We start from the raw sequence: 19617 nt of genomic DNA on the forward strand, positions 1-19617 counted from the left end.
GTTGTCATACAGTTCCATGATTAGGGTAGATTTATAGAACTACTGTTCAACCCCTATTGTACATCTTTTTTCACCTTCCAATATTTCATGGTTTGAACTTGAATATGACAACTTTCAGAATGAATCAAACCACTGTATTTTTTATTAATCAATACATTTTGTACTTAAAGGCTCTCCAAAACAGTTTTTTAAATAATTCATACGTACTTTCCTAGCCCTAAAATGTGCCTAAATATTTCTAAAATATTTTTTAAATCTACCAGTTGGTGCTGAAACTGAGATGAAGATGCATAGATGGCATACTTTCATTGATCCCTATTTTCTGAACGCTTTCTCTCAATGTGTTCTATTGACTCTGTTGACAAAATTATAATTAAAGTTACACCTTATTTAAAGGGATGGCTTAAGATAAAGGTACTGAAAACGCCATTGAATGAAAACTCCATGAGAAAATCTGTTGGCCAGTAAGTGGGACGGTTTTCATTGGTTGAATTACATTTATTCAGCGCGCGCAAGGTAACCTCGCTTGCAAAGCCCGTTACGCACCTGCATAAGGTAAGTCTGAATACCAACTACTAAGAAGTGTGTAGGAAAGGCATGCATAAGAAAGGCGGAATTTCCTAAATTGGAATCTGTCCCTGGAAGCTTTGCACACCTTGATTGTACAATATTTGGCCATATTTGTTTTTTTAAAGTCTTCAAGCTCATTGCTGGACAGCCATTTTCAAGTCTTTCCTAGATTTTCAAGACAATTTCATTTAAAACTGTAACTAGGCCACACAGAAACATTCAATGTCGTCTTGGTAAGCAACTCCAGTGTACACTGAGTATACAAAACATTAAGAACATCTGCTCTTTCCATTACATAGACTGACCAGGTTAATCCAGGTGAAAGCTATGATCCCTTATTGATGTCACTTGTTAAATCCACTTCAATCAGTGTAGATGAAGGTGAAGAGACAAAGAAGGATTTTTAATCCTTGAGACATGGATTGTGTATTTGTGCCATTCATAGGGTTTTGTTAGACTTCATTGATGTCACTTGTTAAATCCTCTTCAATCAGTGTAGAGCAAGGGGAGAAGACAAGTTAAAGAAGGATTTTTAAGCGTTGAGACATGGATTATGTATTTGTGCCATTCATAAGGTTTGTTAGACTTCAGTGCGGCTTTTGACATTATCGATCAGTCTGTTGCTGAAAAAATGTATGTGTTATGGCTTTACACCCCCTACTATAATGTGGATAAAGAGTTACCTGTCTAACAGAATACAGAGGGTGTTCTTTAATAAAATGGCGCCAGGAGAAATGGCCTCAGTTTTACGGGCGCCCAACCAATTGTGCTATTATGGTTTTTTTCGCGTTATTTGTAACTTATTTTGTACATAATGTTTCTGCAACCGTATTTTACGGCAAAAAAGAGCTTCTGGATATCAGGACAGAGATCACTCATCTCGGATTAGACAAAGAGCTTCTGGATATCAGGACAGAGATCACTCATCTCGGATTAGACAAAGAGCTTCTGGATATCAGGACAGAGATCACTCATCTCGGATTAGACAAAGAGCTTCTGGATATCAGAACAGAGATCACTCATCTCGGATTAGACAAAGAGCTTCTGGATATCAGGACAGTGATTACTCACCTCGGATTAGACAAAGAGCTTCTGGATATCAGGACAGCGATCACTCACCTCGGATTAGACAAAGAGTTTCTGGATATCAGGACAGCGATCACTCACCTCGGACTAGACAAAGAGCTTCTGGATATCAGGACAGCGATCACTCACCTGGGATTAGACAAATAGCTTCTGGATATCAGGACAGCGATCACTCACCTCAGATTAGACAAAGAGCTTCTGGATATCAGGACAGCGATCACTCACCTCGGACTAGACAAAGAGCTTCTGGATATCAGGACAGCGATCACTCACCTCAGACTAGACAAAGAGCTTCTGGATATCAGGACAGCGATCACTCACCTCGGATTAGATGAAGATATTCTAGATATCACTCAGATATAGCACTCAGTCAGCTGTATAAGGAAATAAGCACACAAGAAACCGCTCACCCAGAGGCGGCGCTCCTAGTGGCCGGAGACTTTAATGCAGGGAAACTTAAATCAGCTCTACCTAATTTCTATCAACATGTTAAATGTGCAGTCAGAGGGGAAAAAAACTCTAGACCACCTTTACTCCACACACAGAGACGTGTACAAAGCTCTCCCACGCCCTCCATTTGGCAAATTTGACCATAATTATATCCTCCTGATTCCTGCTTACAAGCAAAAATCAAAGCAGGAAGCCCCAGTGACTCGGTCTATAAAAAAGTGGTCACCTGAAGCAGATGCTAAACTACAGGACTGTTTTGCTAGCACAGACTGGAATATGTTCCAGGATTCTCCCGATGGCATTGAGGATTACACCACATCAGTCACTGGCTTCATCAACAAGTGCATCGATGACGTCATCCCCACAGTACATACCCCAAACAGAAGCCATGGATTACAGGCAACATTCACACTGAGCTAGGGTAGGGTAGAGGGTAGAGCTGCTGCTTTCAAGGAATGGAACTCTAACCTGGGAAGCTTATAAGAAATCCTGCTATGCCCTCTGATGAACCATCAAACAGGCAAAGCATCAATACAAGAGTAAGATTGAATCGTACTACACCGGCTCTGACGCTCGTCAGATGTGGCAGGGCTTGCAAACTATTACAGACTACAAAGGGAAGCACAGCTGAGAGCTGCCTAATGACACAAGCCTACCAGACGAGTTAAATAACTTCAATGCTCACTTCGAGGCAAGTAACACTGAAACATGCATGAGAGCATCAGCTGTTCCGGACGACTGTGTGATCACGCTCTCTGCAGCCAATGTGAGTAAGACCTTTAAACAGGTCAACATTCACAAGGCTGCAGGTCCAGATGACTGACCAACTGGCAAGTGTCTTCACTGACATTTTCAACCTCTCCCTGACCGAGTCTGTAATACCAACATATTTCAAGCAGACCACCATAGTCCCTGTCCCCAAGAACACTAAGGTATCCTGCCTAAATGACTACCGACCCGTAGCACTCACGTCTGTAGCCATGAAATGCTTTGAAAGGCTGGACATGGCTCACATCAACACCATTATCACAGAAACCCTAGACCCACTCCAATTTGCATACCACCCCAACAGATCCACAGATGATGCAATCTCTATTGCACTCCACACTGCCCTTTCACACCTGGACAAAAGGAACACCTATGTGAGAATGCTATTCATTGACTACAGCTCAGGGTTCAACACCATAGTGCCCTCAAAGCTCATCACTAAGCTAAGGACCCTGGGACTTAACACCTCCCTCTGCAACTAGATCCTGGACTTACTGACGGGCCGCCCCCAGGTGGTAAGGGTAGGTAACAACACATCCGTTACGCTGATCCTCAACACGGGGGCCCCACAGGGGTGCGTGCTCAGTCCCCTCCTGTACTCCCTGTTCACTCAGGACTCCATTGCCAGGCACAACTCTAACACCATCATTAATTTTGTTGATCACCGACAACAATGAGACAGCCTATAGGGAGGAGGTCAGAGACCTAACCGTGTGGTGCAAGGACAACAACCTCTCCATCAACATGATCCAGTCAAAGGAGGTGATTATGGACTACAGGAAAAGGAGGACCTAGCACGCCCCCATTCTCATCAACGGGGCCATTGTGGAGCAGGTTGAGAGCTTCAAGTTCATTGGTATCCACATCTCTAACAAACTAACATGGTCCAAGCACACCAAGACAGTCTCAACTGCTCGGCCTCTGACCGCAAGGCACTACAGAGGGTAGTGCATACGGCCCAGTACATCACCGGGGCCAAGCTTCCTGCCTTTCAGGACCTCTATACCAGGCGGTGTCAGAAGAAGGACCTAAAAATTGTCAAAGACTCCAGCCACCCTAGTTATAGACTGTTCTCTCTGCTACTGCATAGCAAGCGGTACTGGAGTGCCAAGTCTAGATTCAAGAGGGTTCTAAACAGCTTCTGCCCCCAAGCCATAAGACTCTTGACCATCTAATCAACTGGTTACCCAGACTATTTGCATTCCCCCCCCTTCTACGCTGCTGCTACTCTATGTTATTATCTATGCATAGTCACTTTAATAACTCTGCCTACATGTACATATTACCTAAATTACCTCGACACCGGTGCCCCCACACATTGACTCTGTACCGGTACCCCCTGTATATAGCCCCGCTATTGTTATTTACTGCTGCTCTTTACATATTTGTTTTTCGTATCTCCTACTTTTGGGGGGGTATTTTCTTAAAACTGCATTGTTGGTTAAGGGCTTCTAAGTAAGCATTTCACAGTAAGATCTACACCTGTTGTATTCAGCGCATGTGACAAAAACTATTTGATTTTATTTGATTTTGAACATAATCCAGGTAGAATCAGGAATTCCCCAGGGCAGCTGTCTAGGCCCCTTACTTAAAATCTTTACTAACGACATGCCACTGGCTTTGCGTAAAGCCATTGTGTCTATGTATGTGGACGACTCAACACTATACACGTCAGCTACTACAGTGACTAAAATGACTGCAACACTTAACAAAGCGCTGCAGTTAGTTTCAGAATGGTTGGCAAGGAATAAATTGGTCCTAAATATTTATTTGGGACAAAGCATTCACTAAACCCTAAACCTCAACTAAATCTTGTAATGAATAATGTGGAAATTGAGCAAGTTGAGGTGACTAACTGTCATGGTCAAAACATATTCATACAAAAGTAGCTAAGATGGGGAGAAGTCTGTCCTCAATAAATCGCTGCTCTGCATTCGTAACAGCACTATCAAGAAAGCAAGTCCTACAGGCCCCAGTTTTGTTGCACCTACCTGGACTACAGTTCAGTCGTGTGGTCAGGTGCCACAAAGAGGGACTTTGCTATTGGCTCAGAACAGGGCAGCACGGTGTAACGGTCTTCTTCCTCCTCTGACGAGGAGTAGTAGGAATGATCGGAAGACCAATGCGCAGCGTGGTACATGTTCATGATTCTTTTAATAGAACACTGAAAAATACAAAATAACAACGTGAAAAAAAAACAACAAAAAAAAAACTTCTGTGTGGAACACACAGACACAGAAAATAATCACCCACAACTCAAGGGTGAATGAAAACAGGCTGCCTAAGTATGGTTCTCAATCAGGGACAACGATTGACAGCTGCCTCTGATTGAGAACCATACCAGGCCAAACACAGAAATACCAAATCATAGAAAAACGAACATAGACAACCCACCCGACTCACGCCCTGACCATACTAAAACAAAGACATAACAAAATAACTAAGGTCAGAACGTGACACACGGTTGGCCCTTGGATGTACACAGAGAGCTAACATTAATAATATCCATGTCAATCTCTCCTGGCTCAAAGTGGAGGAGAGATTTACTTCATCACTACTTGTATTTGTAAGAGGTATTGACATGTTAAATTCACTAACCTGTCTGTTTGAACTATTGGCACACAGCTCGGACACCCATGCATACCCCACAAGACATGCCACCAAATGTCTCTTCACAGCCCCCAAGTCCAGAACAGATAATGGGAGGCGCACAGAACTACCTAGAGCCATGACTACTTGGAACACTAGGGTTAGGGTTAGGGTACAGTTTATGGAACAGCAGGGACTGTGAAGAGACACAAACACAGGCACAGATACATGCATACACACACGATAACATACGCACTATACACACATGTACACATGGATGTTGTGTTGTAGATATGTGGTAGTAGAGTAGGGGCTTTAGGGCACACACTTAATGTGTTGTGAAATTTGTATTGTAATGTTGTTAAAAAAAAAAACTTAATTTTGCTGGGCCCCAGGAAGAGTAGCTGCTGCCTTGGCAACAGCTAATGGGGATCCATAATAAATACAAATACAAATGGGCAAGACAAACGATTTAAGTGTTTTGGAACGGGGTATGGTAGTAGGTGCCGGGCGCACCGGTTTGAGTGTATCAACAACTGCAAAACTGCTGTTTATTCACGCTCAACCGTTTCCCGTGTGTATCAAGAATCGTCCACCACCCAAAGGACATCCAGCAAACTTGACACAACTGTGGGAAGCACTGGAGTCAACCTGGGCCAGCATCCCTGTGGAATGCTTTCGAAAACCTGTAAAGTCCATGCCCTGGTCTGAGGGCAAAAGGGGGGTGGGCGTGCAACTCAGTATTAGGAAGATGTTCTTAATGTTTGGTGTACTCAGTGCAAATTTGGGCTTGAGTTTTAGGTTTTTGTGCTGCTGAAAGGTGAATTTGTCTCCCAGAGTCAATTGGAAAGCAGAAAACCAGGTTTTCCTCTAGGATTTTGCCTGTGCTTAGTTCTATTCCTGTTTCTTTTTATCCCCTCAAAAAACTCCCTAGTCCTATCCATAACATGATGCAGCCACTACCATACTTGAAAATAGGAAGAGTAGTACTCAGTGATGTGTTATATTTGATTTGCCACAAACATAATGCTTTGTATTCAGGACAAAAAGTACATGTATTTTCCAATTTTTTTGCAGTATTACTTTAGTGCCTAATTGCAGACAGGATGAATGTTTTGGAATATTTTTATTCTGTCAAAACTTTTCACTCTGTCATTTAGGTTAGTGTTGTGGAGTAACTATATGTACAATGTTGTTGATCCATCATCAGTTTTCTCCTATCAGAGCAGTTTTCTTCCTCTGAGGCAACTGAGTTTGGAAGGATGCCTTTAACTTTGTAGTGACTGGGTGTATTGATACACCATCCAAAGCGTAATTAATAACTTCACCATGCTCAAAGATACATTCAGTTTCTGCTTTTTTAAATATTTACCCATCTACCAATAGGTGACCTTCTTTGCGAGGCATTGGAAAACCTCCTTGGTCTTTGTGCTTGAGTCTGTGCTTGAAATTCACTCCCTTGACTGAGGAACCTTACAGATGATTGTATGTGTGGGGTACAGTAATTAGGCAGTCATTTAAAAATCATGTTAAACACTATTATTGCACACAGAGTGAGTCCATTCAACTTACAGTTGAAGTCAGAAGTTTACATACACTTAGGTGTTTTTCAACCACTCCACAAATTTCTTGTTAACAAACTATAGTTTGGCAAGTCGGTTAGGACATCTACTTTGTGCATGACACAAGTCATTTTTCCAACAATTGTTTACAGACAGATTATTTCACTTATATTTCACTGTATCACAATTCCAGTGGGTCAGAAGTTTACATACACTAAGTTGACTGTGCCTTTAAACAGCTTGGAAAATTCCAGAAAATTATGTCATGGCTTTAGAAGCTTCTGATAGGCTAATTGACATAATTTGAGTCAATTGGAGGTGTACCTGTGGATGCATTTTCTGAATACACTGTATCTCAAATATACTGATGGGGGAAATGAGAAATGACTGAGTGAAGGGGTTTGAAACAAAACAGCTGAGGACGAAACGAAAGGTCAAGAAAAAAGAGGTTGGATGGATGTTTGTTGTTTTCCTCCTGTTAGTAGCTCTGCCTGGTCTACAGAGTGAGACAGCGCGGCTTTGCTGGGTGATTTCCTCCTCCTCCCCTGACTGCAGCCAGACTAGGCTCCAGGCCGGACCGGAGCAGGGGCCCCGGTTAGAGCCGCCAGTCCCACCACAATGAGCCGCTTTGGGCTGTGGTCTGGACTCCGCAGGCTGCAGGCCAGCTCTCCCTCTGAACCTCCAACCTCCACCCCTCCTCTCTTCCCCTCTCTATCCCCTACGCCACTGGCTGTGACTCAGAGAAACAGGGAGGGAGGAGGGAAAGGAAGGGGGAGGTCTTCTAGGGGCATTAGGGGCCGATAGAGGGGGGTCAGGAGCTCAGATAGTTCCTGCCAGGTGGACCTGTTCCATAGAGGGGCCCACCTCTCCACCAAAGAGGGGCCCACCTCTCCACCATAGAGGGCCCCACCTCTCCACCTCCTTTACCCAGGGATGAGGGCTGAGCAGGCCCGGCTAGGCGACAGGTACTGTGGAGCAGAATGCTCGGTGTTCTGGCTGGCTATAACTGTCTAACAGCAATAGTACCACTCAGCTGGTTTTGTGCTCTGATGTGTGCCTATGGCATGGGCAGGGGCTGGGGTGGAATCCAATCAAAGCAAGGCTTCTAATTCTGGGTTTGTTCCACTAAGTTCATACCCAATGCTTCTGTGCCTGATTGGACTTTCTCAAATGAATCTCTGTAATTCAAGAGAGTTTTAACATTCAAATGGATGGGAATCGGTGCTAGAGGGCAATTAATTTTATCACTGTATGCCATCATAAATGTGAATATATAGCCTATAGAGATAATTGAAATGAAATATCTTGTGGCGTCACATGAGATGACTAAGTACAGCATGTGATGTTGTCTAATCATGTCATGACTCATGACACAGAATAGACAACAGTGTTTTATTCAGCATCGTGATTCCCTGAAGTGAACTCAACGTAACACTTACAATCTTTAAGCTTTTCTAAAGGACAGATGAAATATAGGCATTTAAGTGATTCTGATGACGCATGTAAACTGTCTGATCTGAATTGATGTAGGACTGAATATAAATGAGCTTTATAATGGGAAATGAGACAGTGTACTGCTCTTGTTACTCTGTGGGAATCAAGATGGGGCTAAAGGCATCCGCATGCTTCCCAGACGAAAAGATGGGGCTAAAGGCATCCACATGCTTCCCAGACGAAAAGATGGGGCTGAAGGCATCCGCATGCTTCCCAGACGAAAAGATGGGGCTGAAGGCATCCGCATGCTTCCCAGACGGAACAGTTCAGAAGAGTTTGTGCATACATTATGACAACATTTTGTGATGTTTTTGTTTGTTTTGGACTTCGGTGAGGGTTTGGGCACACCATCTTTTCACTGGAGTCAAGCCAAAGTTCTTCGGTGATTGGTCAACAGTGGGGATTCCTCAATAAAGTCTTTGTTGTCATTCAATGAGTGGCGACTTGTTTTTATGCAATTTACTTTATTGAGAAATAGTGCACCAAACTTTTTACATAAATATAAAATGGTGCGACTAAGATCTCCTTTGTAAAAAAAAATGTAAAAATTAATAACAGATTTCTTGTTATCTAAATTCTGACTATTTTGAAGAAGGGCATACTGGCTACGGTGTCTCAAAATGGACAAACCGTACGTACTATTGCCGCTTTTTTTTCAAATTTTTCAATTGAAGGTGTTTTAAGGGAGTATGCGAGCACACTCGTTCAGTTCGGCTAGGTGCCAGCCGAACTGAAACATGCTGACGCCTTTAGGGCTCAACTACAAGGTCTGACTTCTGATTTAAACATGGGATATTATGGCTTGTCTGATATCTCTTTCTCTCTCTTTTCTCTCTCTCTCTTCGCTCTCTCTTTTCAATTCAATTCAAGGGAATGTATTGGCATGGGAAACATATGTTTACATTGCCAAAGCTAGGGAAATAGATAATAAACAAAAGTGAAATAAACAATAAAAAATTAACAGTAAACATTACACTCACAAAAGTTCCAAAATAATAAAGACATTTCAAATGTCATATTATGTCTAAATACAGTGTTGTAACGATGTGCAAATAGTTAAAGTAAAACATTTAAAATAAATAGGTTGTATTTACTATGGTGTTTGTTCACTGGTTGCCTTTTTTTTGTGGCGACAGGTCACAAATCTTGCTGCTGTGATGGCACACTGTGGTATTTAACTTCTCTCTCTCTCTCTCTCTCTCTCTCTCTCTCTCTCTCTCTCTCTCTCCCCATTTCTCCCCCTCTCTCTGTTGTGTCACTCTCTTTCAGCTGTCTGGTGGGGACCCGTCCCGCTCTGTTCTCATCCAGGTAGCAGAGTCCGCTTACAGGTTTGGCCTGGGTTCCATCGCTGGTGGTAAGTCAAGGTTATGTCTCAAATAGCACCCTATTCCCTATGTAGGGGATAACCCTATTCCCTACGTCTCAAATAGAACCCTATTCCCTACGTAGGGGATAACCCTATTCCCTATGTAGGGGATAACCCTATTCCCTACGTCTCAAATAGAACCCTATTCCCTATGTAGGGGATAACCCTATTCCCTACGTCTCAAATAGAACCCTATTCCCTACGTAGGAGATAACCCTATTCCCTACGTCTCAAATAGCACCCTATTCCCTATGTAGTGGATAACCCTATTCTCTATGTAGTGGATAACCCAATTCCCTATGTAGTGGATAACCCTATTCCCTATGTAGTGGATAACCCTATGCCCTATATAGTGGATAACCCTATGCCCTATGTAGTGGATAACCCTGTTTCCTATGTAGTGGATAACCCTATTCCCTATGTAGTGGTTAACTATTCCCTATGTAGTGGATAACCCTATTCCCTACGTAGGGGATAAACTTATTCCCTACGTCTCAAATAGCACCCTATTCCCTATGTAGTGGATAACCCTATTCTCTATGTAGTGGATAACCCAATTCCCTATGTAGTGGTTAACTCTATTCGCTATGTAGTGGATAGCCCTATTCCCTACGTCTCAAATAGCACCCTATTGCCTATGTAGTGGATAATCCTATGCCCTATATAGTGGATAACCCTATGCCCTATGTAGTGGATAACCCTGTTTCCTATGTAGTGGATAACCCTATTCCCTATGTAGTGGATAACCCTATCCCCTATGTAGTGAATAACCATATTCCCTATGTAGTGGATAACCCTATTCCCTATGTAGTGGATAACCCTATTCCCTATGTAGTGGATAACCCTATTCCCTATGTAGTGGATAACCCTATTCCCTATGTAGTGGATAACCCTACTCCCTATGTAGTGGATAACCCTATTCCCTATGTAGTGGATAATCCTATTCACTATGTAGTGGATAACCCTATTCCCTATGTAGTGGATAACCCTATCCCCTATGTAGTGGTTAACCCTATTCCCTATGTAGTGGTTAACCCTATTCCCTATGTAGTGGATAACCCTATTCCCTATGTAGTGAATAACTTGTAAAAAGTAATGCACTACATAGGGAAAGAGGTGCAATTTGGGACAAGCCCCATGTCAAGTCACGAGTCATTGTGTCACCACCACCCCCTCACCTGCCCCCCTACCCCCATCACCCTCCAACCTCATAAGAAAATAAAAAACAAAGGGCTTCCTATTGCGTTCTGCAGGGGCGATTCCTCCACCACTTAAATAGGACAGGGGCTCTATGCACCATGGGAACCTCCCTGTGTTTGGACTCTTTTGTACCTGTGAATGATCAGAGAGAAGGGACTTTTTGGGGGAGGGGTGGGGGCAATGTGGGGTCGGGGGGTGGATGTGGTGCCTATGTTTGGCTCCAGACTACTCCCCTCCCTCCCCATTGCCGCCCTTCCTCCTCCCCCCTACAGGAGACAGGATAGTAAGAGGTAGTCCCCCCCCCTACAGGAGACAGGCTAGTAAGAGGTAGTGTGTGTGTCCCCTACAGGAGACAGGTTAGTAAGAGGTAGTGTCCCCCCCCTACAGGAGACAGGCTAGTAAGAGGTCTGTCTGGTGTACACTACACAACTTTCAAAATCCTAACATCACTGGGCCTCTCACATTAAATGACCCATCTTTCCTCTAGTTTTTTGTCCTGCCAACGTAGTAGATTTTGTTCCAATAAAATCAAACATATTAGAACATATCGGGACTTCTGGGACTGCTCAAACTGGATCGGTAGCCCTCAGATTGCGTCACATTAAACGAGCGTCAGTGACGGCATCGCGCCCCGAGCAACGACATGGGGATTTGTCTCCGATCTCAAAAATGTGTCTTTGACAGCTAATTCAGGGCCAAAATCGTGTAGTGTACGCCCGGCTTTATAACGAGCTAAAAATGAATTTATAACGTCCCCCCTCCCCTACTTCCTTCATATCATTTATGTCATATGTTTTTCCAGCTGTGGGAGCCACAGCAGTGTACCCCATAGACCTAGTGAAGACCAGGATGCAGAACCAGAGGACCACAGGCTCCCTGGTGGAAGAGCTCATGTACAAGAACAGCTTGGACTGCTTCAAGAAGGTGCTGCGTTACGAAGGCTTCTTCGGCCTCTATAGAGGTCAGTACCAGACGAGATGTGTCCCAAATGGCACCCTATTCCCTACATAGTACTCTGCTTTTGGCCTGAGTAGTTCACTATATAGGTATATAGCGACAGGCTAATGGGTAGAGGGAGGCACAGATTTAGGGTCAGTTTACCCTCCTCAAATCCCAACTTTAACTGTAACCTGGAACAACACAAATCTGACCATAGATTAGCGTCTAGCTGTGACTTCATATCACTCCATCACAACAACAGATGGGGTTTACAGGTTTGGGAGGGGAGAGAGGACGAGGAGAGGTTTGAGTTCACCTTCCCTCTGACCTGACTTCTTTGAAGTGATTAAAGGTAGTCTCGGGAGTTTTTGGGAGGACAATGCACGGCCACATACCAGCAGAGCTCTGTCACAATGGTAGAGTGTGACTGCCCCTGCCAGACTTCAACTGGCATTCATTTAATAAGTACCTGCACTCAGGGAGCGGGGGGTGGTTCTCAAACAACGCACACTATATCGGAATTCTCAGGATTATGATTGACAGGCGAATTCTCCCGTGAGGGTTCTACGAGGAAGTGGGAAGTCTTAGTGTCTGTCACAGGACACCAAGCCTTTAGAGAGGTCTCTGACATTATAGACACAGTCAGACAGACCTGGCTCCGCTGCACAGGTACAGACATCAGTAGTGGGTTCCAAATGGCATCCTATTCTCTTTATAGTGCACCACTTTTGACCAGGGTCCATAGGACCCATGGTAGTGCACTATGAATAGAGGGCCATATGGAACACATCCCTTGTGACAAAAAACATCCAACGGTGCAGATCAATTTGAATGGCTGTCTGGAGTCTGGAGATATGGTACATTACAATCTGAAAACACACTGAACTTTACAATCTGAAAACATACTGAACTTTACAATCTGAAAACATACTGAACTATACAATCTGAAAACATACTGAACTATACAATCTGAAAACATACTGAACTTTACAATCTGAAAACATACTGAACTTTACAATCTGAAAACACACTGAACTTTACAATCTGAAAACATACTGAACTTTACAATCTGAAAACATACTGAACTTTACAATCTGAAAACATACTGAACTATACAATCTGAAAACATACTGAACTTTACAATCTGAAAACATACTGAACTATACAATCTGAAAACATACTGAACTTTACAATCTGAAAACATACTGAACTTTACAATCTGAAAACATACTGAACTTTACAATCTGAAAACACACTGAACTTTACAATCTGAAAACATACTGAACTTTACAATCTGAAAACATACTGAACTATACAATCTGAAAACACACTGAACTATACAATCTGAAAACATACTGAACTTTACAATCTGAAAACATACTGAACTTTACAATCTGAAAACACACTGAACTATACAATCTGAAAACATACTGAACTTTACAATCTGAAAACACACTGAACTTTACAATCTGAAAACATACTGAACTTTACAATCTGAAAACATACTGAACTATACAATCTGAAAACATACTGAACTTTACAATCTGAAAACATACTGAACTATACAATCTGAAAACACACTGAACTATACAATCTGAAAACACACTGAACTATACAATCTGAAAACATACTGAACTATACAATCTGAAAACACACTGAACTTTACAATCTGAAAACATACTGAACTTTACAATCTGAAAACATACTGAACTATACAATCTGAAAACATACTGAACTTTACAATCTGAAAACATACTGAACTATACAATCTGAAAACACACTGAACTTTACAATCTGAAAACATACTGAACTATACAATCTGAAAACATACTGAACTTTACAATCTGAAAACATACTGAACTTTACAATCTGAAAACATACTGAACTATACAATCTGAAAACACACTGAACTATACAATCTGAAAACACACTGAACTTTACAATCTGAAAACACACTGAACTATACAATCTGAAAACATACTGAACTATACAATCTGAAAACACACTGAACTTTACAATCTGAAAACACACTGAACTATACAATCTGAAAACACACTGAACTATACAATCTGAAAACATACTGAACTTTACAATCTGAAAACACACTGAACTATACAATCTGAAAACATACTGAACTATACAATCTGAAAACACACTGAACTATACAATCTGAAAACATACTGAACTATACAATCTGAAAACACACTGAACTTTACAATCTGAAAACATACTGAACTATACAATCTGAAAACACACTGAACTATACAATCTGAAAACATACTGAACTTTACAATCTGAAAACACACTGAACTATACAATCTGAAAACACACTGAACTATACAATCTGAAAACACACTGAACTATACAATCTGAAAACATACTGAACTATACAATCTGAAAACACACTGAACTTTACAATCTGAAAACATACTGAACTATACAATCTGAAAACATACTGAACTATACAATCTGAAAACATACTGAACTTTACAATCTGAAAACATACTGAACTATACAATCTGAAAACACACTGAACTATACAATCTGAAAACACACTGAACTATACAATCTGAAAACACACTGAACTTTAAAAGAGAAATTCCAAAATAAACTTTCTAAAATTATCTTGAATCTCACACATTTCATTCACAATTCCCTCATTAACATTGATCTACTGTGTAGTAATGCTGGTTATGTTATATTAGCCACTGAGGAGAGTGTCATAAGCCAACTTTATCTAATGTAATGAAGCTGAGCATTTCCCCTCTCCTCCTGTTCCCGTTACTGAATGAGCTGTGTATTAGAATGGTGAGACAGTCAGACCAGAACACACACGCACTGCAAACACTAGGATGATGTCACGGTCTCTAGACAGGAACCCTTGCGTAAACAACACAGCAGCATGAGAAAACAATAAGCGTCTCTTAACTACAACTATCGCTACGCGCCATTTAATAAAAAAATGACTTGTGTGTGGTTCTCTGCCTGAGCCCTTCCACAAAAACAACTAACACTCCTGTTTCTGTTTGTGAGTCCCAGCCCAGATGAAGATAATCATGTGTTTGTGCTCCTGTGTCTGTTTCTGACTCTGTGTGGCCTGTTTTGGGCCCTGCGTTCACTACCCCCCTTCACACCCTCCACTATTAACTTTGTTTGTTACTTTAGGGACGGGGGGGAGGGAGGAAGATGGGGGGTAGTAAGAGGGGGGTCCATCCATTGCACTCAAATCAGATTATTTTGTTTATTTTTATCCGGCTGGAAGTCTTTGCGTTGTAATTGAGGGCTGTGTAAACTTTGGTTAGTGTTTTCTGTCTTTTTTTCTATTCTGGGAAGGAGCTACTAGGTGATGTTTCTTTCACTTTGTTAGTCTGTTACCCTGCTGCCCCCACACCACATCAATAGTGTTCATTAGTGTCTGGGGATCAGGCAGAATTGGATTCATCAGGGTATGTGTTTAATGTGGAGGGTGTGTGTGTGTGTGTGTGTGTGTGTGTGTGTGTGTGTGTGTGTGTGTGTGTGTGTGTGTGTGTGTGTGTGTGTGTGTGTGTGTGTGTGTGTGTGTGTGTGTGTGTGTGTGTGTGTGTGTGTGTGTGTGTGTGTGTATTGTACTTCCTTGGCCCTTCTCTTTTCTAATCATGTTGTGTCCTAATGATAGGTCTGGTACCACAGCTACTGGGCGTGGCCCCGGAGAAAGCCATAAAGCTGACAGTAAGTGCCTTGTTTTTCCACATGGAGACCAATCAGGCCCCAGTTTCAGGCCCCAGTCACCAAGGAGCCCCTCACTGGGCCCTAGTTTAACATTTACCTCTAGTTTTAGTTTAATGTACAGTACAGATTTTATGTGCACACTCACACACGCACGCACGCACTCACACACATGCAGGCACAGACATACATACAAATACACACAGTGTGTGTGTCTGACTGTCTCTCTGTGTGTGTCTAATGTTTAGTGTTCTCGCCACAGGTCAATGACTTTATCAGAGGGAAGACCAGACAGAAGGATGGATCAATCCCTGTACCTGCTGAGATCCTGGCTGGTGCATGTGTGAGTATCATCTCATTGATCAGCCTCCATCCACATAGAAGCTAACTAGACAGGCACGTTTTACCTGTTGCAGGTTTAGGCCCACTGGAGGATGACATTCACGTCTTGCACCACCAACTGACCTGAAATCAGGTGGACGACACACAGACGGAGACAGACAGGGCTGTTACCTGAGAGACTTCCCCCCTACCTCGACCCCACTACCCCCACCCTGTGTTTGATCAGTGAGCTGTCACCCTCCCCACCCCCACCCCATCCCTTTAGTTCTACCTGACCCTATAGCACCCCCCCCCCCAACCAATGAATAGAGGCCTTTCACCAGGGAGCTGTTTGATGCCGATCACTAAAGCAGAATATTTAGGGTACACAAGTCATTATGTGTACCTACATACTTGCCATGTGCATGCAAGCGACTACAATTCAATTAAGGTTATGAATGAATGTTTTGAGGAGGTTTATTTAGAGAGATTTTGAAATGAGAGACGATTGGATGGAAATTGTGTGTCGCAAATAAAACATGTCGAGTGGAATGTTGAAGATAAAAAGGACAGCTTAATTTTTAAATCTTGAGTGTTTGAAAAAAGGTTGTTCTATACATGCTGTACGTTCAGGCCAGAGTAGAGGGACGTAGTGTATGTGGACTGGAATGAGGACGGGTGGATTTTTCCTCTTTATCACTGTGAGCTGATCTGACAGTTCCTTTCATCCTGTCCCTGCTTCTGGTGTTAGTCCTCTCCTGTTATCACTCACTCACACACCCCAGCGCACACGCACACGCACACACACACACACACACACACACACACACACACACACGCACACCCTGTTTAGTGGACTTCAGCCACATCACATGAAGTCTGTTTATATGATTTGGAAACTGTGAAAGTGTTGGTTTGGGCTTCGGCAACAGTCCCAGACCAGTAGTCTGACAGGACAGAAGAGAAAGAGCCTGAAGAGAGGAGGGAGGGAGGGAGGGAGGGAGGGGGAGAGAGAGAGAGAGAGCGAGTGGCGGTGGTGTAAATAACGTTTTCACAAATATTTTACTGTTAAATAGGACTGGTGAGGATCTAGACATTTTCTTATCTTCTCCTCTCTTCTCTTCTCTTCTCTTTTCTCTCCTCTTCTCCTCTCTTCTCCTCGTCTTTTCTCTCCTCTTCTTCTCGCTTCTCTTCTACTCTCTTCTCCTCTCCTCTCTCCTCTCTTCTCCTCTTCTCTCTTCTCTTCTTCTCTCTCCTCTCTTCTCCTCTCTCTCCTCTCTGTTCCTCTCTCCTCTCTTCTCACCTCTTCTCCTCTTTTCTCTCCTCTCTTCTCCTCTCTTCTTCTCTCCTCTAATCCTTTCCTATCTCTTATCTTCTGTTCTTTCCATTCACCTCCTTCTCCTCACCTCCCTTTCCCCTTTCCTCGCCTTTTTTCTATGATCCTCTCAACACTTCCGATCTGTTTTCTCTGTTCACCTCTTCTACCATCTTCTCCTCATCTCAACTTTGCTCTTTGCCTCTCCACTTGGCTGTGTCCCCTTTCCTGCAATTTCTGCCCCTCCTTCCTTCCTTCCTTCCTTCCTTCCTTCCTTCCTTCCTTCCTTCCTTCCTTCCTTCCTTCCTTCCTTCCTTCCTTCCTTCCTTCCTTCCTTCCTTCCTTCCTTCCTTCCTCCTTCCTTCCTTCCTTCCTTCCTTCCTTCCTTCCTTCCTTCCTTCCTTACTTTCTTCCTTCCTTCCATTCCTTCCTTCCTTCCTTCCTTCCTTCCTTCCTTCTGTCCTTCCTTCCTTCCCCCCCCCCCCCCCCTCTTTTCTCCCTGCTCCCAATATTCTCCTTTCCTCCTCTCGTCCCTCTCTTCTCCTCTCTCTCCTCCTTCCTCTCTACCCTCTCTTCTCCTCTTTCCCCACTCATGTCATCTCCCTTCCCCTCGTCCCTCTCTTCTCCTCTCTCTCCTCCTTCCTCTCTCCCCTCTCTTCTCCTCTTTCCCCACTCATGTCATCTCCCTTCCCCTCGTCCCGCTCTTCTCCTCTCTCTCCTCCTTCCTCTCTCCCCTCTCTTCTCCTCTTTCCCCACTCATGTAATCTCCCTTCCCCTCGTCCCTCTCTTCTCCTCTCTCTCCTCCTTCCTCTCTCCATCTCTTTCTCCACCTCATTGTAGCTTCAGAATATAATTAAGCTCAGTGATGGTTGCCAGATCTTAATGATTATTTGGTAAGAAAGGCATGCTCCGTTGACTGAGACGCTGCTGGCTGGCTGGATGCCTATCAGGCGGTCGTTGGCCCTCATTTGAGGTCTTGGTTACTCAAAATACACACTGGGCCAATGTCAAGAGCACAGCAAGCAACAGGAGGAAGGGGGAGAGAGAGAGAGAGATGATCTATTTCACTTGCTTTGGCAATGTATACATATGTTTCCCATGCCAATAAAGCCCCTTAAATTGAAATTGAGAGAGAGAAAGAGGGAGAGAGAGAGGGAATACAGTGTTGCTTTGTTAGTTTTCACTGTAGCAATTATTCAGTGTAAATCTATTCAGTTAGGTTGTTAAGCCTTTGTAATGGTTTGTTATTCGGCTCCGTTTCGAGTGCTAAAAACATTTATCACAACGTTTAACACGCACATGAGAACATAAACACACACACACACACACACACATAAATGCATGCTATCTTGTGTAATCCCCATTTGAGCATTCTCTTGGCACCTATGAAAGTGTGAGTGATTATTAATGGAGGATGGCTAATGTTTGCTAACTTGCGCTAAGCTATTGTATGCCTTTGAAAAGTAAACTGTTAGCTGTTAGCCCCAGGGTGTGTGTGTGTGTGTGTGTGTGTGTGTGTGTGTGTGTGTGTGTGTGTGTGTGTGTGTGTGTGTGTGTGTGTGTGTGTGTGTGTGTGTGTGTGCGTGTTGGTATGTGTGTGTGCGTATACATGCCCACATGTGTGTGTGTGTGTGTGGAGTTGCTGATGTGAGAGTGCAGTCAACTCTGCGGTCTAGTCCCCTCATCTCTCAGTGCTGGAGCGTGTCTGAGGTGCTGACTCTCAAAACTCCTAAGGGGATCACCTTGCCTTGTAATTACCTGGAAATTATCAGAGCGCCACTGACTGTGTCACTCTGTAATCAAATCTCTCTCTCTCTGTGACTCTCACTCTCTCGCCCTCTTTGTCTGTCTCCCTCTCCCCCTTTCTCTCTCCCCGTTCTCTCGCTCTCTCTCTCTCTCTCTTCCTTTCGCTCCCATTCTCGCTCTCTCGCTCTCTCCATCTATCTTTTTCTCTCTTTCTCTCTCTGTTTCTGTCAATTCAATTTAATTCAAGGGCTTTATTGGCATAGGAAAATATGTTAACATTGTCAAAGCAAGTGAGGTAGATAACATACAAAAGTGAAATAAACAATAAAAATTAACAGTTAACATTACACTCACAGAAGTTCCAAAATAATAAAGACATTACAAATGTCATATTATGTATATATACAGTGTTGTAACGATGTGCAAATGATTAAGTACAAAAGGGAAAATAAATAAGCAGAAATAAGGGTTGTATTTACAATGGTGTTTGTTCTTCAATGGTTGAG

General features: G+C 43.0%; 1 protein-coding gene across 1 annotated transcript in view; it reads left to right on the forward strand.

Annotated features, from left to right (window-relative positions):
* The window catches only part of LOC110488013 (calcium-binding mitochondrial carrier protein Aralar2-like), a 122471-nt gene that overhangs the window by 69720 nt on the left and 33134 nt on the right, over positions 1-19617 (forward strand). The window contains exons 10-13 of the mRNA XM_036971473.1: positions 9789-9873; positions 11888-12046; positions 15680-15732; positions 15992-16072. Of these exons, the coding sequence (XP_036827368.1) occupies positions 9789-9873; positions 11888-12046; positions 15680-15732; positions 15992-16072 (378 nt within the window). The remainder of the gene's footprint in view (positions 1-9788; positions 9874-11887; positions 12047-15679; positions 15733-15991; positions 16073-19617) is intronic.

This window comes from Oncorhynchus mykiss, chromosome 32, assembly GCF_013265735.2.
Source record: "Oncorhynchus mykiss isolate Arlee chromosome 32, USDA_OmykA_1.1, whole genome shotgun sequence".
In the NCBI taxonomy this organism is placed as follows: Eukaryota; Metazoa; Chordata; class Actinopteri; order Salmoniformes; family Salmonidae; genus Oncorhynchus; species Oncorhynchus mykiss.